Below are 24,710 nucleotides of genomic sequence, written 5' to 3'. Positions count from 1 at the left end.
AGGGATGTGGGTGGAAGATGGGTTAAACTGGTGATGGGGATTAAGGAGTACACTATGATGAGCACTGGGTGATATATGGAAGTGTTGAATCGCTACAGTATACACCTGAAACATAGCACTGTATGTTAACTGGGGGTTAAATAAAAACTTAAAAAAATAAGCTTATATATATATAAGCATGAAAAATAAGAAGAAAGAACCTAATTAGATCCATATGGATTAAAGAAATTGAATTTGTACTTGAAAATCTTCTCACAGAAATACCCCTGCAGGCCCAGATTATCTTACTGGTAAATTCCATCAGACATTCAAGAAAGAAATAATACCTGTTTTACAAAACTCTTTCACAAAATTGAAGTGTGGAGAATATGAGAGCCGTATTACTCAGGTACCTAAACCAGGCAAAGACTGTACTAGAAAACTGCAAATCAATATACTTCATGAATATGGAGGCCAACATTGTAAACAAAATTTAGTCAATAAAACACAACAGTATGTAAAAAGGATAATCCATCATGATCACGTAGGGCTTATCTAGGTCTGCAAGGTTGGCCTAGTGTTTGAAAATTAACATAACTCACAACTTTGGCAAAGTGAAAAAGGAAAATAATATGGTCATCTCCACAGATACAAAAAAACATTTGGCAAAATTCTGCATTTGTTCATGATAAAAACTCAGCAGACTATGAATAGAAAGGAACTTCCTCAACCTTAGTCAAGTACATCTATAAAATACTTATAGTTAACATTGTACTTGATGGTAAAAACTAAAGCTTCCCCTGAAGATAAGGAACAGAACAAGTATATCTTCTCTTACATTCATCATTTCACTAGCCAAAATGCAGTAAGACAGGAAAAATAATGGGCATCCAAACTGAAAAAAGAAGTAAAACTGTATTTAGTCTCAGATGACATGATCATCTGTATAGAAGCTCCAACAGGATATACAAAAACACTAGTAGAATGAGTAAAGCTCTGTTGCAAGAAACAAAACAAATACAAAACTCAATTGTAGTTCTATAAACTAGCAACTAACACTAAGGAATTAAAATTTTAAAGACCATACCATTTATAATAATATCCAAAAAATGGAATACTTATCTGACAAGAGATATGTAAGGGGTGTCTGGGCAGCACAGTTTGTTAGCATCTGACCCTTTTTGTTGTTGTTGTTGTTTAAAGATTTTATTTATTTATTTGACAGACAGAGATCACAAGTAGGCAGGGCAGGGGGGAGTAGGCTCCCTGCCGAGCAGAGAGCTCCATGCGGGGCTCGATCCCAGGACCCTGAGATCATGACCTGAGCTGAAGGCAGAGACTTTAACCCACTGTGCCACCTAGGTGCCCTGAGCATCTGACTCTTGGTTACAGCTTGGGTCAGGGTCCTCAAGGTCCTGAAACTGAGCCCTACATTTGGGCTCTGTGCTCAGTGCAGTCTGCTTGAGACTCTCTCTCCCTCTCCTTCTGCCTCTCCCCATCTCTTTCTCCCAAATAAATAAATCTTTAAAAAAGATATGTAGGGTGTGTACACTGAAAACTACAGAACATTTGTGAGAGATATTTAAAATTTTAATATATATATCTTGATACATTCTGTTCATAGCTCAAAAGACTCAATATTGTCAATTCTACCCAATTTAATCTATAGATTCAGTGCAATCTCAAACTCCCAAGGTTGTGCATGTGTATGTGTCTATGGAAATTGACAAGCTGATTAAAATATTCATAACCTAGAATAGCCAAAGTAACTCTGAAAAGAAAAAAAGCACAAATGGAGAGCTAATGTTACTTGATTTCAAGAATTATTATAGATCTAAAGTAATCAAAAGAGTGTGGTGTTGATGTAAATATAGACAAATAGATCTGTGGAACAGAATAGAGAATCCATAAGTCAATCCACACATCTGTGGACAATTGATTTTTGACAAATGCTCAAAGAGAATTCAGTAGACAGAGGATTCTCTTTTCAAAAAATGGTGCTGGAACAATTCATACCCATATGCAAAAAAAAAAAAAAAATGAACCCATATATAAAAGTTGACTTAAATAGATCATAGATCTAAATATAAAACCTAGGCGCCCCTGGTTGGCTCAGTCAGTTAAGCATCTCCCTTTGGCTCAGGTCATGATCCTGGGGTCCTGGGATCGAGCTTCACATTGGGCTCTCTGTTCAGCAGAGAACCAGCTTCTCCCCTGTCCCTTTCCCCCACTTGTGCTGTCTCTCTCAAATAAATAAATAAATAATATCTTTTAAAAATTAAAAAAATAAATATAAAACCTAAAATTATAAAAAACCCCAAAGAAAATTTTCATGGCCTTATGTTAGTTTGGAATTTCTTGAAAACAATTCATAAAAGAAAAAATTGGATAAATTGGACTTCATCAAAATTAAAGCTTTTGATTTTTGAAGTATATTTTTGAAAGAATGAAGAGAGAGTCCACATACTATGAGAAAAAAAATTCAAAGCATATGTCTAATGAAAGACATCTAGAATATATAAAAAATAGTCATAACTAAATAAAAAAAATTAATGGACATAAGATTTTAACAGATATTTCAGTAGAAAAGATATACAGATGGCAAATAATGTTAAATATATACCCACCATATGATCTAGTTATTCCATTTCTCAGTATTTTCCTCAGGGAGATAAAAGCAGATATCCATATAAGGACTTTTACATAAATGCTCACAGTAACATTATTTGTAATGGTTCAGGACTGGAAACAAATATTAAGGGGAATAGATAAACAGTTATAGATCCATATGATGGTATACTCAGCAGTTAAAAAAAAAGAGGTACTACATGGATGAATCTCAAAATTATCTTAAGTGAAAGAATTTGGATAAAAAGGAGTAATGTTGTATAATTCCATTTATATAAAACTAGAAAATGCAAACTGATAATGACAGAAAAAAGATCAGTGTTTACCTTGGAGATGGCATAGGGAGGAGTGTAGTTATGAAGTGGCATGATAAAACTTTGGGGTATGGATATGCTTACTATCTTGACTATGCTGATGGTTTCAGGTATGCATATATAAGTCAAATCTCAAATTGTATGTTTTAAATCTGTGCCATTTATGGTATGTCAGTTATGCCTCAATAAAGGTATTTTAAAAAAATATTCCACATATCCAGGGCACCTTGGTGGCTTAGTCAGTTAAGTGTCCAACTCTGGATTTCAGCTCAGGTCATGATCTCAGTCAAGGTCGTGAGGTCGATCCCTGCATCAGGCTCCATGTCCAGCTTGCAGCGTGCTTGAGAGTCTCTCTCTCTCTGTCTCCCTCTGCCCCTCCCCTCCCTTGTGCTCATGTGCTCTCTCTCTCTCTAAAAAAAAAAAAAGTCATATACCCAGCACCCCTCCCCCCTTTTATGCATGAGAAAATTGAGGCCTGAGGACAAGAAGACATTTTTCAAAATCACACCGCTAGTCCACTGTGGAAGGGCTAGATTTATCCACATTAAACTTCTGAATAAAGATATAAAAAGAACTGGTAGAAAACCTTTTTTTGGGGGGTATGATAAATTCATCCACTTTCTCAGTACATTCCCATCTTTGTGCCAGACACTGTACTGAGTATGCTTCACTGTTTTGTTTCTATTTGAAAATCCAGTTTCCCAGCCCTTGATTCCGATTTCCTAGCAGATAGAAAAACTTTCTAAACTATTGGAGTCCCCAGCTGGGTTTGAATCACATTTGAAAGCTTAGATTGTTTTCTCCAAAAGTATCACCCTTATATTAGTGTTGAATGTTTTGAGAATTCAAACTCAGTATTAATTCAAAGTGAACTTTTTTGTTGTTCTAGGTCTGAATCGTTTGCTTACCAATGGCTCCTATGAAGCTGCATTTCCTCTGCATGAGGTATTGTCCTGCCTTTCCTCTGTCAATTTCTTGTTATTAAATCAGCTTCTGGGAATAGTCATTAATTGAGTTTGTTGATATGACATTTGTTCAGAATGAATTTAATTTTTTCAATGGATAATTAGGGAGGGCCTACTTGAATTGTGATGTTTCTCCCCCAGCATAAATTTATTTCTATATATCTTTATTATGTAATTGTAAGAATACTTGAATCAGGAGTCACTCAGCATGAATTCAGAGGAATCAATGAAGGACTCCAAGTCATAAAATAAAGAAGCATTGAAAATTTGCATGAGGCACCAGACCTGTGGGGAAAATGTTTCTGAAACATATAGTCTTGTAAATAAGAAGTTTATAGCTATTCCTTAGAGAGTAGGAGGGAGTCATCTTGGAAAGCCTCTGGTAATCAAAGGGTGGTGAATGGAAATGAATAATATTATACCTATTATTTCTCATTTAAGATATATAAATTTTGATATTTTCTTTATTTGCTACATGGGTTTTGTCATATATAAGGACTTTAGAAATATAAGTCTGGTTATCCTTAACCTTACTTTTCCCATTTAATCTTGGTTTATTTAACCCAGAATTCTCTTGTACACATAGGTTTTTAGGGACATAATCCTTGCCATTGGTGAGAGTTTGTTGTCATCTTCATGGTGTTGAACCCCTACTTTGTACCAGTCATTGTGTGACAAAGAGAGCACAGAGATAATTATCCTTGCCCATCCCCTGTAGGACCTTACAAACTAGTGAGGCTGGACCTCCTGGGAGTTATTTCCAGAAATCTTCTACTGGAAACAATTTTTAACAGTTTGCCAGTAAACTTTGCAGAACAGTTCCAACAATTTGCAAATGGCAAGTCTTTCCAAAACATACCTGTTGTTTGGCTTACAGTGCTGTTTCTGTTGTTTTACACACCACAAAGATGCAAAGACAATGGGGAATTTTACAAATCTTGTTCATTAAGAAAACTAGAAGCTTTGGCCTCACACCCTATTTATAGACTTCCATGAAACATTTTTGGAATGACAAAAGCAAATTTTCATTTGCTTTTTTGTCATATGAAATTTGTCATATGAAAATTTTCATTTTCATATGACAAAAGCAAATCTTTTGACCCAAAGGTTTTCTAAAGACACACACAGGTGATTCTGAACTTTCAAGACAGATTCTCACCCCCACATACACACAAACATCATGTGGCTTCCTGTAGTTATTCATTGGATTGGCCAAAAAAGGTTTCAGTGACAACTGCATCCCCCCACAGCTGGGCCCTTGCCCATAGTGAGGGCAGGGTCTGAGCATGGTAGGTGAGCAGAAATATCTGTGCAGGTGAGTAGGTGGCAGGTATGAGGATGTCTGAGAAGATGCATTCTGTAACCACATAGAGTAATTCAAGGCCTCTTCTCTTGGGCTTGTACATCTCAGTAAAGCCCTGTATTCTATGAGAAGAGACCTTCCAAAGTAGTAATACCAGCAATAGTAACATAATCACTTCTGAACTTTACTCTCAGTTTAACATAATTATATTATTTAACATCCTAATGACCTTCAAAAGCAGAAAAGCAAGAAGGGCAGATATTGTTGCCCTTGTTTCATGTTAAAAATTTAAATAGAGGTTTAGAGAAAAGTTGCCCCCCTAGTTATTGTGTGAGTTATTGGTTGAGCTGAGGCTAGAACCTGAGTTTCTTGTCTCTCAGCCTCATTCACCTTCCACTAAGAAAGACCTTTTCAGGTTAGTGTTAATAAGTAGTCCACTTCCAGAAAGTACTTTTTCTGTTTATGAAGCTAACATCACCACTAACTGAACTCAGAAAAACCTGTACCTGTCTGGCCCTTGGTCTCCTCATTTGTCCCATGAGGTGGCTGAATTAGATTTGAACTGTTGTAATTTTAAGGTTACATCCATCTTTTATATTTTAGGGGTTTTGTATGGATAATGCAGATATACCGCTGTGACAGTTTACCAACTGCCCTGTCTTGAGACAAATGGAAAAGAGAGCTAAGTTTTGGGCATGGCCTCTAGGCAAGACACTTTATTCACTCAAACCATGAAAGAAACCTAATGAGGCAGAAATTATTAGTTCCATAATGAACTAGAAATCTAAGGCTCAGAGAGCTTAAGGTCTCCTAGCTAAAAGTAGTGGAACTAAATTTGAACTCAGCTCAAACCTGCCTGATTCCTAGCAAGCATGTACTTTTTACTACATACCACCATCAACAAGATTATGTCCACAATAACTGTTTTCCCTTTAATAGTATGGATCCATTTCTTTCTTACATCACCCCTACCACTACTCCTTCCATAAAAGACTAGTGTTACTGTCAGCTTTTCCTTATGGATTTTTTGGATATTACCTCATGGAAGTGGTGTTTTTATCCCAGGGAAGTTACAGAAGTAAAAACTCCATTAGAACCCATGGAGCGGAAAACCATCGACATCTGCTCTATGAGTGCTGGGCCTCCTGGGGTGTGTGGTATAAATACCAGCCTTTGGATCTTGTAAGGTGAGTTCTTAACCAATTGCAAATATAAAACTTGCACAGAATGGTTAAGACAGGCTGTCAGCTGGGACAAGGAAAAATTCTGAGTTACAGAGCTTTTACTCAAATCTAGCTTCATCTCAAGAAGGGAACTCATAAGAGGACATTGGTATTTCTCGGTAAACTAGACCTCACTCTGATTAGGATAGTGCTTCCTCCAGAAAGGTCTCAGGAGAGGGCCTGTGAGATCAGTTGGGCCTCCCACAGGATTTTATATGGAGCAGGCCATCCATATGACTGTTATTGACAAATTATCTATAACAATTGCAGAAATGTGATATGCTTACATATATTAGTGAAAAATGGGATATTAGTTACTATCTACGTAAGTAGGAAAAATGGAGTTCTATCACTCTAATAAATTTCAGACTTATTATAATTTTCAACTAATAACCTTTAAAGATTATTTTAATTCTGCAAGTCATATTAGTATATCAGTTTTTAGCCGATGATAATTGTACAGTGGAAATGTATGTTTTTTTAACTATTTATGTCCAAATTTCTGCCATGGCAACATTATACTCTGACATCTCGTTGCTTATTTAGAGACTGGTTATTAAGATTGGGTGGCAACAATCCATACTTCATGGATTCCTTATAAAAAAGAAAATCATGTCTCATTTCCTAGACTAGATGGATTCGGCTTACTTTCTCTAGTGCCCTTAAAAAAATGAGCCCAGAGGAAAATGAAATAATACAACAACTCATTTTACATTTTATCTCCCTGGGTAGTCGTTCTTCCTGCCAGAGTCCTAGTTACTAAGTATTCATTCCTACTGACCCAGGGTCATTGATGAATTGTATACTATCCTTTGTGTTAGTAACAAATAATCCAGATAATCTGGGTGAGTGGAAAATATTTCCTGAGATGAGATTTTTTTCTTTTGACCAGTCTCAATGCATGCTAAAACAGTGGAGGAAAAAAAAAAGTAAAAGTAAGTGCACTTCCCAGCCTCAGTCCCAATATTACAGGATTATACTGATCAAAAATTACAGAAAATTACTGCAGGCAAAATATCCACCCTCACTTGACAGTGTTTTGATTAAGACTTTATGGATATTAATTAATGAGCATTAATTAACTACCCATTGTGTTTCTAGTATGATGCTAAATAATATTGGCAAAGACAAATGGAAGCCACCATATCTGAGAAACTCGGTTTCCTTCAGTACAACAGGCTCTGCATACTTGAAACAACTAGAAAACAATACAAGGCTATGCACAATTAGGTAAAATGTGTGATGAAGGTGATTAGTTTTATAAAAATTTGGAAAAATGGAAAGGATAGATACGGGTTGGCGCTTCTGTGGAAGGTTCTGTAGAGCTGAGCCTGGAAGAGAGTAAGATTTGTATAGGCCAAAGGAAGGGAGATGAAAAACATAAGCAATTTTCCAATAGAACAATGTTGTGGAGTATCTAGGAAATATCAACTCTTAAATAGCTCTTGTCCTACAGATTTTGCTTCCTCCATGTCTCCTTTTTTTTTAATCATTTTTTTAATTTATTTTCAACAAAACAGTATTCATTGTTTTTGTACCACACCCAGTGCTCCATGCAATCTGTGCCCTCTCTAATACCCACCACCTGGTTCCCCCAACCTCCCACCCCCCCACCTCTTCAAAGCCTTCAGATTGTTTTTCAGAGTCCATAGTCTCTCATTGTTCACCTCCCTTCCAATTTCCCCCAACTCCCTTCTCCTAACTCCCCATGTCCTCCATGCTATTTGTTATGTTCCACAAATAAGTGAAACCATATGATAATTGACTCTCTCTGCTTGACTTATTTCACTCAGCATAATCTCTTCCAGTCCCATCCATGTTGCTACAAAACTTGGGTATTCATCCTTTCTGATGGAGGCATAATACTCCATAGTGTATTTGGACCACATCTTCCTTATCCATTCGTCTGTTGAAGGGCATCTTGGTTCTTTCCACAGTTTGGCGACTGTGGCCATTGCTGCTATAAACATTGGGGTACAGATGGACCTTCTTTTCACTACATCTGTATCTTTGGGGTAAATACCCAGTAGTGCAATTGCAGGGTCATAGGGAAGCTCTATTTTTAATTTCTTGAGGAATCTCCACACTGTTCTCCAAAGTGGCTGTACCAACTTGCATTCCCACCAACAGTGTAAGAGGGTTCCCCTTTCTCCATATCCCCTCCAACACATGTTGTTTCCTGTCTTCCTCCATGTCTCTTAATTCTGGCCACACCCCAGAACCTCCTCGACCATACAGCCTCCTTCACCTAATAACCTGGATGATGGCTGTTGTCCCATAATTGGTCTCCCTTTTTCTACTCTGGTCCCTTCCAATCCATTCTCTACCCTCCAAATAGAGTGATCTTTTTAGCATCAGAGAAATTCAAATCAAAACCATATTGAGATACCACCTTACACCAGTTAGAATGATAAAATTGACAAGGCAAGAAACATAAATGTTGGAGAGGCTGCAGAGAAAGGGGAATACTCATACACTGTTGGTGGGAGGACAAGTTGGTACAGCCACTTTGGAAAACAGTGTGGAGGTTCCTCAGAAAATTAAAAATAGAACTACTCTGTGATCCACCAATTGCACTACTGGGAATCTACCCCAAAAATACAGATGTAGTGAAAAGAAGGGCCATATGCACCCCAATGTTCATAGCAGCAATGTCCACAATAGTCAACCTGTGGAAGAGCTGAGATGCCCTTCAACAGATGAATGGATAAAGAATATGTGGTCCATATATACAATGGAATATTACACAGCCATCAGAAAGGATGGGTACCCAGCTTTTGCAACAACATGGCTGGACCGTAGGAGATTATGCTAAGTGAAATAAGTAAAACAGAGAAAGTCAATTATCATATGGTTTCACTTATTTGTGGAACATAAGGAATAGCATGGAAGACATTTGGAGAAGGAAGGGGAAAATAAAGGAGGGGAAATCAGAGGTGGAAACAAACTATGAGAGACTATGGACCCTGAGAAACAAATTGGGTTTTAGAGGGGAGGAAGTGGGTGGATGGGTTAGCCCAGTGACAGGTGTTAAGGAGGGTATGTATTGCATGGAGCACGGAGTGTTATATGCAAACAATGAATCAGGATCACTACATCAAAAACTAATGATGTACTGTATGGTGACTAACAGAACATAATAAAAAAATAGAATAATATTTTAAATTAAATCTGATTATGTCCTTTGAATGTTAAAACTCTCTTATGATTTTTCCATTCTCTCAAGACAAGGATCAATGCATTTAGCATGGTTTATAAGATTCACCAAGGCCCAGCCTCCACCTGCCTCATCAGCCCATCTCTTGTTATCGCTGCTCTGGGCACACTGCCCTTATTTCACCTGGTCCCTTCTGCCACAGGGTCTTTTATACTTATGATTCCTCTGCTGGAAACACTTGATCCTGTCCCCTGTCTACCTAGTTAATAGTCACCTCCTCATAGAAGTCTTCCCCAAGTAGGGTGGTCACATGGTTGGTTGATATACTTGGGGAATTGTGTTCCTCTCCTTTTGAAGCCCTTTTCCCAGTGTTCTAATTATAAACTTATTTCTTTAATTGATTGATGTCTGTCTACTCTGTCATCCTGTGAGCTGCACAAGAGCAGAGACCAAGCTGATTTTGTATCCTCAGTTCCTAGCACAATATTTGTCACATGAAACTTATTTTTTTATTTGTTGGATGAATAAAAGAATATATCTGTTTATTTGAATGTACATTGGAAAAGTCTTCAGAGAGTGGCAAGTTTCTGTTGGGTCACAGTGGAAGATAGGATAAATAATCTTTAGTCTACCTTTCAGAGCTTTGGGGAATTATTGGACATTCTAAGAGGAAAACAGAAGCTAGGATTTGGAAACAGGTGGTCAGTAAATTTATTTAGAAATAGAATGAAAAAATATTAGAATATTCTTATATTAGACTAAAAAGTAATTAACTTCTAACTAATGAAATATAGCAATTGAGAGGCATAGAAAGCACAATTTGGGTTGTATTCTAACATAAGTCAATTATATTATTAATGTGTTTGAGAAAGAAAAAGCAAGGAATTCTCTGAACATTCCTTAACTTTGTGCACTTCAAGGCACTAGGCAGACTGGTTAGTCTCAGAAAAATATTTACTGAGGTAGATGTTGAAACTTGTGAAAAATCATCACTTAGAAAAGTTGTTCTCAGTATCAATCATTTTGAATCTTTGTAGAGTTCTTTTCTTTCTAATATCTTGTGATTCAAGCATTGTAAACATCTTAAAAAGCTACAAAATATTGAAAGAGGTGTTTGCAGTTTTTCATGATAACTTTGTTTCCTATTTTTAAAGATATATGTAATGATAATACATGTGTTACAAACAAGCACACACACAGAAATGGCAAAGATGAGATGATGTGTTGTCACCACCACTTCAGAATCTCCTGGTTCTGTAGTCATAAGTGTTGTATCTTCCCAAATGGGCACAGGTTTATTCTGTGGTCTCAGAACAAGCTTGTATAGAATCATGTTCTTTTATGGAAGGGTTCATTCTATTTCTGATATATAACGATAGGAGAAGAAATTAAAGCCTGAGCCTTAGTTTGGTCAAGTGCTCTATTCTCTTGGATGCCTGTGTTATCAGCAAGGCCACTACAAAGTAATGTGACTGAGCAAAGTATTATAATGCCTAACTCTACACACTTCACTTTGATTTGTGAGGCTCCTGTGTCTTAAACAGGCGGTACTTTGGAGAGAAGATTGGGTTGTATTTTGCCTGGTTGGGCTGGTACACTGGCATGCTCTTCCCAGCGGCCTTCATTGGATTGTTTGTTTTCTTGTATGGAGTCATTACTCTGGATCACTGCCAAGTCAGGTACGGGGAGCTTTGGGTAAGCCTGCCTTTGCTTCTATATAGAGGTGGGTGGTGGTACTTTTGGGATGTTCCCAGATTGTAGAACTTCTTTTCCATCTAACTTCATTCTCAGTCACTCCTGGGAAAAATTCAGAAGGCTCAGTTTATTAGATCTTCCATTTATTGCCCATGCTGCTATAATCTTCAGTTACCAGGGAAGCAAAATTTACATTTATGGATATATAAGCCACTCTGTGTCCACAAAAAAAAAAAAAAATTGCTTTCATTCACTGGCTTAAAGTTGCTCTCTTTCTGACTTTTTACCTTTTCTCTTTTTGCTAATCCTGCAAAATAGTGGGCTAATAATGCTTTTTTATGAATTCTGTGTTTTTACAAGGACCCTTTAAACCTGAGCCAGAAAGACATCTTACCAACTTGTTGAGGTCTTGAGAATGATTCAGTGTTGAGGATGAAAGTTTCAGCTTTCTCACCAGAATATAGTTTAAACTATTCATAGAGATTTTATAGCCAGGCTGGACAATGATCTTAAATAATAAAAGTGGCTTTTAAAAGTGATTGCAAAAGTAAAAGTGATTGATTGATTTTCCCACTTGTAAAAAATATTTTACTCTCTGGTGGAATTGTTAATGGGGATGTAGTTTTCCCATAGAACTAATGCATCACATTTTGATTTATCCCTCCATTATTAGTTTTCACTTATGCACATGGAGATTGAGGCAGGCACTTTTAGGTACCTGGTTGTTCCTATAATTCAGAAGGAAATTGCTTCAAATGTCTACAGTGTTGTGAATGACTTTTGTTTCATTTAGGGTAGAACATCCAGTGTTAGGCTTCATGTATTTTTCAGAGTGTAACTTTTTAAAACGTAAAACCAAGAAACAACCTCATAAATAAGTAGGCTTATCAAATTATTAAAATGTGCAAGCGCTCGTTTACTTTAATAACAGATAAGGCTAGGAAGATTGTAAGGACAATAATCTACTGGGTCTTATTTAGTGGTTAAGCACTCTGGTGAAATTGGAGGGGAAAACATGCTTTTATGTCATTAAAAAGCAGTCCTTTTCTGTTCTCTTTTCCAGTAAAGAAGTCTGCCAAGCTACAGATATCATCATGTGTCCTGTGTGCGATAAATACTGTCCATTCATGAGGCTGTCAGACAGCTGTGTTTATGCCAAGGTAATTTCAAATCTGTGGCACTTTAGGTACATTGAATTTTTTATACATTTTCCCAAGGAACAGAAGGTAACTATATTCTCTTTGTTATTTCTAGTCTTTGAGTCTCGAGTTTATGTTGTAGGAGAGAGTTAACGTTACTTCTATCACTTGGCATTCTAATTCAAATATGTTTTTTACTGTATATGTATTTTAAATGTATTAGCTCTGATCTTCATCAGAGGAGGCTGCAGTGTGCATACTGAAAAAGTACAGTTGTTGGAGTCAGAGAAAGACTCAGATCTTGACGTTGCTCTTTACCATTTGTCAGTCCCAGAAAAAGTTATTGATCTCTCTGAGCCATCGTTTTCTTATCTGCAAAGTGGAGAACATGATGCTTATTTCACTTGATTGTTATAAAGTGTATGCTGAGCAAAGTACTCAGCAGATGGTAAGATCTTAGCAAATGAGAGCCACCATCATATTCCTCTTTCATTATTGTTATTGTCAAAAAAAAATTTAGATTCAGGACTAGTTCAACTACATGCCTCCCTGACCGTGCACATGGACAGTTTCTTTGAGGCTGAGCTTTCTCATCTCTAAAATGCGGGCAGTGACACCTGCCTTCTCTGTCCCATGGCTTGTCATGAAGACCAAAATGATACTAATATAATACATATGTGGAAAAAATAATTTGAAAAAAAAAATACATAGCATCATTATGTCTATTATATGTTACTTCATGTTATGCCTTACTTTATTAAAATTTTAGACACATTCATAGAATTCCTTATTTTTTACTTATGGGCCAGGTCACTAATACAAAGCAATAGCTGGAGTACAGGCTGTTGAGGACTTTTCCAAGATCACTACCTGTCAACTTGCCCTGATTTCAGATACAAGAAGGGTTGGCAGACTTTACTGAATGTCGGCAATCCCTGCAGCTTGGATCTATTTAATTATACTGTTGCTATGGCAGAGTTTTGCTCGTTTTAAATGAGAGAACATTTGAGAGACAGTCCAGGAGCCCACCCATCCATGATATCTATAGCATTGCAGGTGGCCAGTCTACGTGTGTAGAGCCCAAACCACAGCAGGCAGCTGTGATCTTAGAAAGATGTGCATACATGCTGCGGGAGACCAAAAACACACGAAATACTCTCCCCACCTTTGGAGAATGTACAGATAGACCCGAGTGAGTGAGGAAAATTTAATAGAACAAGCTTGGGAAATACAGATTTGGTGAGAATCAAAAGAATTTTCTCAGTAATATTATCTTGTTTAAAGAGCATGAGATCATCATTGAGCTCAAATGACTCAGGTGCAAGAATTCTGCTTTCTGGAATCTCAGAAACCCAGTCTTTTGTTGTTACTGATGTCTGGGGATATTTGTTTTTTACGTGGAAAGATATGTCTTGAAAGAAGTTCTCTTTTTAAGAGATCCACAATAATTCCCTAAAAGGATCATCATGGATAGTTCAGAGTGCTCAATTTTATAGGAGGTAGTTAAGCAGTTATCCTACCGAACGTAAGATCTACAATAATCATGATTATAATAATAGCTAGGCTATAGATATAAAAGTAGCTAGGCAACCTACATTTTATTTCTAATCCTTACAGCAAGATAGATGTTATTACTCTCATTTCAAGATAGATGTTATTACTTCAAGATAGATGTTATTACTCTCATTTTACTCAGAGGTAAAACTACTCATCCATGGTCACACAGAGATAATTGGCTAGGCCTTGGTTTATCTGACTACAAAACATAATCATTGTGCCATACTGAGGCTACAAGATGTTTATATTCTGGATTTTAGAGTTGGTAGTGCCTTAAAATCTTACTAAAATAAAAGCTTAAAAAATGTCTCAGATGAAAGAATTGAAGTTCTATAGAGTTTCCTTTAGAAGCTCTTATTAGAAATGCTAAACAAATTTCATGGGGTTGAGGATACATAGGGATATTAGATCCAATCAGAGTCCAGGTCCAATCTAACCAACGGCTGTTCTGCTGGTCAGGAATGCTTTATCACCACCTTTTACATTTGCAAGGTCAGAAACCCACCTCAAATTGGCATAAGCGGAAAGGGACTTATGGGCTCATTTCACTGGAAAATACACTGAAATAGCTCATGCTGTCTGAGAACAAGTGCCTCCAGGCCTAACCTGGTCCTCCAGGCCTCAGATGTCTCTTTTTGGCCCCCTGTCCACATGATCCTTCTGCAGAGACGTTCTCCTCACATGATCGGGAAGCTGGCTGCTGACTGCCACAATATGAGTCTTATATCTTCTTCATCTCTTTAAGCATGTTTTTATGCTTTTTAAAAATGCTTGGTCTGCTGGTTACATTGCTGTAACACTGGTTACAGAATGTCTGTTTCAGAACATGTGCATTGCCTAGTTTGGAATTCTTTGGAGCCAGCTGTCTTCCCCCCATACTTCATTATTTTGACCTGTGCATGTTTGTCCCCTGGAGGTGTCAACCACTTTGGGTAATGGTCAGAGGCCAGGCACTCAGCTCTCAGACCTGGAGAGTTTAAATAAAGGAGAAAACAGTGTGGCCAGGCACCACCGTGTGCTGCACTTTTCTAGAGGACTTATTTGGTCAGTGTTTCATTTTTAACTCAGCCAGGAATAAAACAGAATTGGGTGAAGCCACTCTCCCTTGACTGTAATCTACCAGCCCTGGCGTTTAAGAGGACTTGGACTGAGGAGAGAATATCTGAGGACAGCTTATGGCCAGGCTGCACCTTCTCATCTCCTCAATAAGGCAGAACTCTGAACATCCGTGATATTACCCCAAGAACCAGCCCCTGTGGTTTGGCCTGTTGTAGCTGATTTGGTGGGAGACACTAATTTTCCAATGACCATTGAGGGAGAGGCTGGAGTAGGACTTGTGTATTGCTCCAAGCTAAGCTTCCACTCTGCTTGGAAACTGCCACTAACTCTCCCTGTATACCACCACCTCCATCACACACACACACACACACACACACACACACACTAATTCAAGGCAACTTTCCATCTCCCCTGGGGTTTCTCACAGTCTTGTGTTTGTGTTTTGCTAGTTCCCAGAATCTACTATATTGCTTCTCCAGGGTTTATTTTGGCAAAGGGAGCCCTCAATCTATTTTAACTTACCATTTTATAGGAACCAGAAGTCCTTACTAACTCACTCCTCCTGATTCACATATTCCCAAGTAACTGCAGCAGAAAAATGTCTCTGTCCAAATGTTTATCTGTCAGTCCCAGGGAAGGACTCTAATTGATTCTGTTTGAGCCACTTGCCCCCCAGTGACCTACATGAGAGACATCTATTACCAGGATAAGGAAGAAAGGTAAGGTGAACAGCCAAAAACAATGACCACCACAACTCATTCCATCATCTCCACCAATGGTACAGGCCACAACTTCCACCAACTCCCTGCAAATACCCTGATAGAGAGCACAGACCAGCCACATACCCTGGAACTCTCAGGCTTGATTTAATGCTCGGTGCATTAATACAATATACAATACAATTTAACACTCCCTCTGGCATATGAAATAAATTAGCTTTTGCCTTTTATCTACATTTGGTATTTGAATGCTGCTCATCTCTCCTATGTTCAAATAAAAAGAAGGCATAAACTTTTGGAAAATTTTGAAATACTTCACACTCGGATATAACAGGAAAAGACCTGTTTAAGTTGGCACATTCTCCAAGGGACAGTAAAGTATGTTTTATAGAGAGCTATAGAGCATCCAAAAAAGGTTATGCTTTATGAATGTATCAGTCATCATTTCAATTTAGTATGGCATTGGTGTGATTTATCCTGAAGGCGGAAATGAGCATAGCAGTTTTGCAGGATGAATATCTTTGCTTTCTGCTGTGGTGTTTGTGATAGAATGTATTATCTAGCAATAAAGTTTTTGATAGCTGTCTTTGTGTAATGTGTAATAGGTAAATACAGTGATTACCTGAAGCTTTAATAAAGGTGGAAGTGGATTTTGTTAATGGTCCGCTCTCTTTTCTTTGTAATATTAAAATCCAGAGGGCATCCCAGAAAATGTTTGCCCAAAAATACACAAACAAAATAGGCATGTTTTCAAAGTGAATAAATGAGCCATTAAAAATAGGAATCAGAAGTCTTTAAAGCAGCAACAATAATACCTCCCTAGTCTTAAATATAGTAAGTATAACCATATGTCCACTTATAACAGTATTTATGGTGCATAAAAGAAAATTCTTAGCACTATTGGGGCTGCTGATAAATGTTTAGCTACGTGATGCCCACATAAAGGGAACAAATTCTCTTTTGCATATCCAAACTACCTCATAGCTGGATGGACCCCCTTCTTGATTATGATCCAAAAGGAATATCTCCCAAAGAAACCCTGCAAAATTCATTTATTTTTACAAAATCTGAAAAAAAGTGAATTGAAATACAGTATATGAGAAGCTAGTTTAACTATAATTCATAATGTTCCTAGGTAACCCACCTCTTTGACAATGGAGCCACTGTCTTCTTTGCTGTTTTCATGGCAGTCTGGGGTAAGTGTTCTGTATCCATGTAATTTGAGTTCCCCTTATTTGCTCTATAATAAGTTCCTTCAGAAATCTGACTTTTTCATGTGGCTATGAAAGGAAAAGGCTCAAGTAATTTCATCTGGCCATTCTATTAGATATGAGCTGATAAAAAAATATACTTAGTTTATTTAAAAAGTAATGTCATAGAGGAGAAATACATCTGATTTCTCTTAAACCTTCAACAATTTCATCAACATCCCATTATTAAAGTAAAATTCACCTCCTGTTGGAGACAAAAATAAACCTTATAGTATGTCAAAGAATGTGGTAAAGATCTAAGTACTCATAGAAGTATACAGGACTTTCTGTTGTAAGTGGAATCTTTTCATCCAGCTAATGTATGAGTGCTCACCACTGGCTTCCTTCCAGTTTTGGTTAAAATGACCCCCCAAAAGACAAGAGCTACTTAAAAAACAGAATTGAGTTTTTCTAGATCAGCTAAGGTCCAGAGGTCTCATAATAACAAGGTATGATGGAACATTCACTTAAAGAATTTCTTAACCAAAAGAAAGTACTTAACCTACTTCTTTGTAAAATGGGTTTCTTAGTCTCTTTCTCATCAAATCATTATAATGTTTTGATTTAGTAGTACAAAAAAGAGTCTGGACAAAGTTAGAGTAAACAGTTAATGGTGGTTACTTTTGAAGAGAAGTTCCCCTACCAGTTTGGAAATAGTAAGTGAGCAGGGATGAAAGACAGACTTTTACACTATATTTTTTACTTTGGTTTGAATTTTTCACAATTATTATGTACTTCTTCTAGAACTAAAAATGCCAGAACCTGTTTTGATGTTGCAAAACTCTGCTAACTCAAGGGTTAGGCTCATGTTGTTTTTTAAGTCTGTTCTTTATGTTTGAATATCAGATCTCTATCTTTCAAATACCAGCTGAATTGTGATCTTCATCCTTCAAACTTTGTAACATTTTATTTCTGGCATTCTTTGGACACTTAAAATGATATGCATACACAATTTATCTTCCATAGTAGGTTCATGTTCCTCAAGGATCATTACAGTTATTGGCAATTTCATACACTTATTTTGAAGACAGATTCATATTTGTTGGATGGATGGATGGATGGATACATGGATGCATGGATGGGAAAAAGAAAAGAGAGAAGGGACAGAGAAGCAAATTATCAAAAGGGTTTCTTTCTAAGATAGGATGTATAAATGGTCTCTTTGACAACGGAAAATATAAAAACCTTGTTCCCTCCTGAGGTGACTTGTTCTAGGTATATTCTGTCTTCCCTACCTAGAGATCTTCAAAGGAAAATTGCCTCTCCCACTACAGCTCTGTTGTAGGAACATATCTTGAAACCCGTTACTCCAGCCCCTCTCAGTCAGTGGGCATTGAACCCAAGACCTTAGTCAAACCATAGCATAGTAAGTGGCCTGGAAAAAGACCTGAGATTCTATATGAAAAGACACTGGAAAGATCACCCACAGCCTTATTCTCAAACATGTGGATGGAAAAGTGTGAAGAAAGACAGGGAGTTAACAGTAGGAGTTGACACTGAAAAAATCCAGACAGAAGAGGAAGGGAGGAGAAAGAAGGAAATTGAGATTGATTATGAGGTAGAAGCAGGTATCAGGAGAAATTAAGAACAGGTTGAAGTTATGAGAAACCAGAACCTAGAAATAAGCAAAAGCAAACTATAAAGGGTCCAGAACTCACTGGTAGCCAACTAGAAGAAAATGCAGGACAGTCCCTCAAAGAGGAAGAAAGAACATAGCCAAGTCATGTTATTAGTAGAATATCAGGGTAAAGATTTAGAATCTCTTATGGCTGGAGTCTCTCAAACTGCTAGCTTCCGCATCCTGATCTGAATAGGCTCAGTCTTTTAATTCCCATGGGATTCTTGCCTCCCTTGTGAAAAACCTTACTTGTGAAAAACCCTCATTATCTGTGCTATACCTTAGTGCATGTGCATCTCTGTCCCTTGCAAACAAAGGAAGCTAATCACAACAGAATTTTGGTTATGGGACTGAGCTCTCAGATTAAGAACGTATGTAGGATTTTTCTAGAACATCTTCGTATCTGTAACCATGATGGAAGTATAATAACTCACCCAGTGCTTAAGCTTTGCCATAGTTACAATTGAGGATACTTTATAAAATGTATTCATTTACTAAACCAGTGATTCTCAAACTTTTCCCAGTCATGGCACGCATATGAAATACTATTTTCACAGCATACTGATGTACATTATGTGCATGATACTGTCCTGAGTACCTCTACCTTACCTGTCCCAAAAGATGAAGGTTTTATTACCTCTTACGTACCTATAATCATCCCTTGCATACCCACTGGGCAGCTCAGCTTTAGGCCATGGGTCTACTATGTAATGAGTTTATTCTTATGTATAGAGAGTAATTTACTGGAAGAATTAATACACTAAACTCCTTTCCCCACTTTAGTATTTAACCAGTTTTGACTGAAATAATGTTTTCTTCTCCCGGTTTATCTTCTGAGACTGTAGAGAAATGAAATTCTGGTATAATGAGATTTGTCTAAAGGGCAGAGGTCATCATCTCCCTGACTCCTCACCCAGTACCACCATTATAAAGGGGGATTACATCCCTTCTTGAAAGGTTGTAGTGTCTTGTTCTGGTGATAACAAATAGCTGTATTTTATTCTTACCAACCTCATTGATTGGTGGTGGCTGCCTGGAACATGAAGCTGAGTAGCTTCTGAGTCGCAAGTAGGTGGATTAGAGATTTGACAGTCCTTGGGCCTTGGAGAGTATCCAATAAGAATCTGATGGATGTACTGTAATAACCTTTGGGCAGAAGGGAATATTTTAGGGCCACTCCAGGCAAGGCAAGCCTGGAATAATTCATCCTCTGAATTGCTTTGTCTTAGTTGACAACTTACGGCTTAAATCTTGTATGGTTCCCAGAAATGTGATAGTTTGAGAAAAAAGGATGAATTACCCCAGATGTTTCATTTTAGATGAGTCTATGCTTTTTGCAGAAATCTGGAATGGCGAGAGGTGCCCGGGTGGCTCAGTGGGTTAAAGCCTCTGCCTTCAGCTCAGGTCATGATCTCAGGGTCCTGGGATCAAGCCCCGCATTGGGCTCTCTGCTCACCAGGGAGTCTGCTTTCCTTCCTCTCTCTCTGCCTGCCTCTCTGCCTACTTGTGATCTCTGTCTGTCAAATAAGTAAATGAAGTCTTAAAAAAAAAGAAATCTGGAATGGCCAATAATAACAGCTATAATAATAGCCTACTACTTATTAAGGGCATACTATCTGCTAGATGCAATTCTATGCATTATACAGAATCATCTCAGTTAATTTTTATGGCAACACTTGAGGAAGATACTATAATTATCTTCATGTGATAGATGAGGAAGCTGGGGAAGTAGCTAGAAAGTGGCAGAGCCAGGAGTCAAACTGGGGGAATCTTAGCTTCTACACTCTCTTGCTAGTTCATGTACTGTTTATAACCCTATTTACTTCTGCTTCAGAGATCTAAACTTAAAGGACTGTTAAACTTGTCCCAAGCTCCATTTATGCTGTTTTACAATGGTGATATTCTATAAAAGTGGGTATTGGAGAGGACACGGATTGCATGGAGCACTGAGTGTGGTGCAAAAATAATGAATACTGTTACGCTGAAAAAATAAAAAATTAATATAAAAAAAAAGTGTGTCAGTTCTAATGGAGCTCAGTTTAATGGTCCCAGATTCATCTTTTATGATTGACAAGTTACATTTAAGAAAACAAATGCACTTTATTTTTGGGAAATTGCCGAATACAGAGATGTTGAGAACAGATGTGAGTGGTTTTTACAAGACTTCTGAAGGACGGGGTTGATGTGTTTGTTTTGTTGCCTTTTGCTTTGTGCGTTCACCAGAGAAAAAATAGGGTTCTACTTGGAACCAGTCTGCAGCAGCTGGGAAGGGCCTTTGTATGGGGTTAAAAGCTTGACAAAACCCTACTACTACCTTTATGATAGAAGGGCCTCCCGGGGACCCTTAAGGTATACTGTGAGCCTAGGGCTCTGGGCTCAAACGACAGTGTGGCTCTTTCCTCAGTGCTCATTTTTGTTCAGAACAATTCAAGAGACAGAGCAATTATGGCCAAAATTAGCTTCTCTCCCTAAGGGAAAAAAAAAAATGAGTCATTAAGGAGCTAGATGTTGGCAGAGACTTGTCAGGAATAATACCTTTCTCTTTTCTTCATTTCTGGGTTTTTTCCTCCTTTTTCTTTTTTCTTTTCCTTTTACTTTCATTGCCAAAAATTAAATTGCCTTCAGTAAATAAACATATTGAAGTCCTCAGTTTTCTCCTATCAAACTAACAAGATTATGGTTATTTTAATGGAAATTCAAAGATTCTTTATATGGTTCTATCAGTAATTTGTAAGTGAAATATGTCCCATTTTTTAAAATAAGTTTTATAATAATTTCCTTTTATTTCTAGATATTTACACTAATTTTATCTTTCTAGACTTACATATATGTCCAAAAAATATAGTGATTATATATTTTAAAATATATCTATATCTATATTTACTAAATGGCTATTAGTTCTGTAGGTATAGTCACATATGACACCTGATCTATTTCTTATAACCCACCAGAAAGAAATTATAATCTCTGTCTTATAGATGAACATTTTGAGGTTCACAGAGCTTATGCAATTTGGCCAAGATTACCCAGCAACTGCTAAGTGGTGGAGTCTGGATTTTAGTCCTAATCTGGTCTGCCTAACTCAAGTCATTCCAAAGTTTGTATTCTATGTTATGCACCTTTTGTAGGATGTGTTAAGATTTCATGACTCAGTAGACAGTGCATTCTCACTATCACTTGGTAGTGGGTATACAAAAAGGAGTAAGATGTGATCTCTGCTCTCAAAAATCTCATTGGATGTTGAAGGAGAGTTGGTAATTGCAGTGTAGGATATCAAGTCCTATTTACAATGGGAAAATGAGGATCCATGCTGCCAGCTTCCTGAAGCCAAGAGGAAAAGCAGAAATGGTTTCATCCAAAAGGAAATCCTGAAACCAAGTCTTAAGTTTGCCAAGCAAAGGAGTGGGTTTGGAGGGAGGTGTGGAAAACATTCTGAACTGAGAACAGTGTGGGCTAGGTTTTGAAAAGGAAGGCCACTCAGTGTGATAGGGACATGTAGTATATATTAGTTTCCTAGGAGTGCTGTAACAAAGAACCACAAATTGGGTGGCTTAAAATAACAGAAATTTATTCTCTCACTGTTCTGGAGTCTAGAAGTCAAAAATCAAAGTATGAAAAGTGTCAGTTCCTTTTGAGGGCCCCAACGGGTCAACTGTCCCATGTCTCTCTCCTGGATTCTTTTTTTTTTTTTTTAAATATTTTATTTATTTGTCAGAGAGAGAGAGTACACACAAGCAGGCAGAGAGGCAGGCAGAGAGAGAGGAGGAAGCAGGCTCCCCGCCGAGCAAGGAGCCCGATGCGGGACTCGATCCCAGGACCCCAGGATCATGACCTGAGCCGAAGGCAGTGGCTTAACCCACTGAGCCACCCAGGCATCCCTCTCTCCTGGATTCTTAAGACAGTGAGCAATCCTTGATACTCCTTGGCTTGTGGGTACATCACTCCAATCTCTGTCTCCATCTTCACCTGCATTCTTCCTGTGTTTCTGTGTCTTCACATGGCCAGCTTCTGATAAGGACACTAAACTGCATTGGATCAAGAGCCCATGCTGCTCCAGTATGATTTCATCTTAACTCGTTAATCTGCAATTACCGTATTTCCAAATAAGGTCATATTCTGAGGTTAGGGCTTTGTTGAAACATCAACATATCTTTTATGGGAGACACAGTTCAACCTGTAACATAGAGTATATTGAGGGCTGAAGTTTGTTTATCATAAGATATTTGTGTTTCAACAGGGAACCATGTCTTCACTCTGTAGTCAACAGAAGGCCAACTGAATGTGGTTTTAATTTGAATCTCCCTGATGGCTAGTGATGATGAACATTTTTTCATGTGTCTGATAGCCATTTGTATGTCTTCATTATACCATCTTACACCAGTTAGAATGGCCAAAATTAGCAAGACAGGAAACAACGTGTGTTGGAGGGGATGTGGAGAAAGGGGAACCCTCTTACACTGTTGGTGGGAATGCAAGTTGGTGCAGCCACTTTGGAGAACAGTGTGGAGATTCCTCAAGAAATTAAAAATAGAGCTTCCCTATGACCCTGCAATTGCACTACTGGGTATTTACCCCAAAGATACAGATGGAGTGCAAAGAAGGTCCATCTGTACCCCAATGTTTATAGCAGCAATGGCCACGGTCGCCAAACTGTGGAAAGAACCAAGATGCCCTTCAACGGACGAATGGATAAGGAAGATGTGGTCCATATACACTATGGAGTATTATGCCTCCATCAGAAAGGATGAATACCCAACTTTTGTAGCAACATGGACGGGACTGGAAGAGATTATGCTGAGTGAAATAAGTCAAGCAGAGAGAGTCAATTATCATATGGTTTCACTTATTTGTGGAACATAACAAATAACATGGAGGACAAGGGGAGATGGAGAGGAGAAGGGAGTTGAGGGAAATTGGAAGGGGAGGTGAACCATGAGAGACTATGGACTCTGAAAAACAATCTGAGGGTTTTGAAGGGGCGGGGGGTGGGAGGTTGGGGGAACCAGGTGGTGGGTATTAGGGAGGGTACGGATTGCATGGAGCACTGGGTGTGGTGCAAAAACAATGAATACTGTTAGGCTGAAAAGAAATAAAAAATTAAAAAGAAAAAAGGCCAACTGAAGTTGTAAGCTGGAGAGTGACATCATCAGTTGTGTTTGGGAAGTAATTCTGGCAACAGCAAGAGAGGAGTGAAAATGGGTCACTTAGAAGGCTGTTCCAATATTCAGTCAAAATATTATGCAGATTCAGCTTTAGAAAGATCTAAATCACAGAATAAAAACCTTATACATAAAGGTGTTTTCCTAGTTTCAGTTATTTATAATAGGCAAAATAAATATCCAACAACAGAAGAATCACTAAGGGAATTAGAAGCAGCCATTAAAAATTAGTCTTTTGGGGCACCTGGGTGGCTCAGTGGGTTAAGCCTCTGCCTTCGGCTCAGGTCATGATCTCAGGGTCCTGGGATCGAGCCCCGCATCGGGCTCTCTGCTCAGCAGGGAGCCTGCTTCCCCCTCTCTCTGTGCCTGCCTCTCTGCCTACCTGTGATCTCTCTCTGTCAAATAAATCTTTAAAAAAAAAAAAGAAAAAGAAAAAAAATTAGTCTTTCATGGGGTGTCTGGGTGGCTCAGTCATTAAAACGACTGCCTTCAGCTCAGGTCCTGGTCCCAGAGTCCTGGGATAGAGCCCTGCACTGGGCTCCCCGCTCAGCTGGAAGCCTGCTTCTCCCTTTCCCACCCCTGCCCCCGCTTGTATTCCCTCTCTTGGTGTTGCTCTGTCAAATGAGTAAATAAAAATCTTTTTAAAAAATGAGTCTTTCAATGCAAGTAATAGAACACAAAGATTGTATTTTACAAATTGGTAAATACAAGATATAAAGTACATAAATAAATATGACTTTGGGTATAATAAATACAAATGAAAACAAAGTGATTATGCCACAATAGTAATGGTAGTTTTCTCTGGGTGAGGGGATTATGGGAAGTTTTATCAGCTTTATTTAGGTGTAATTTACATAAAATCCAGCAACTTTAAATATACATTTGACATAGCCTGTAAAATTGTACATAGTCACTTAACCATCACCATAATGATGAAATAGAACA

The 24,710-nt window shown here is 38.0% G+C and overlaps 1 protein-coding gene across 1 annotated transcript in view; it reads left to right on the top strand.

Moving 5' to 3' along the window:
* LOC111142315 (anoctamin 4) overlaps positions 1-24,710 on the top strand; it is a 238,137-nt gene that overhangs the window by 136,109 nt on the left and 77,318 nt on the right. Inside the window, exons 9-13 of the mRNA XM_022495363.1 lie at positions 3,811-3,866; positions 6,255-6,376; positions 11,114-11,248; positions 12,328-12,424; positions 16,874-16,934. Of these exons, the coding sequence (XP_022351071.1) occupies positions 3,811-3,866; positions 6,255-6,376; positions 11,114-11,248; positions 12,328-12,424; positions 16,874-16,934 (471 nt within the window). The remainder of the gene's footprint in view (positions 1-3,810; positions 3,867-6,254; positions 6,377-11,113; positions 11,249-12,327; positions 12,425-16,873; positions 16,935-24,710) is intronic.

The sequence above is a fragment of the Enhydra lutris genome, unplaced genomic scaffold (genome assembly GCF_002288905.1).
Source record: "Enhydra lutris kenyoni isolate GAN:26980312 unplaced genomic scaffold, ASM228890v2 scaffoldscaffold7, whole genome shotgun sequence".
Classification (NCBI taxonomy): domain Eukaryota; kingdom Metazoa; phylum Chordata; class Mammalia; order Carnivora; family Mustelidae; genus Enhydra; species Enhydra lutris.
The sequence above is the reverse complement of the archived record's forward strand: the minus strand, read 5'-3'. Positions and strand labels throughout refer to the sequence as shown.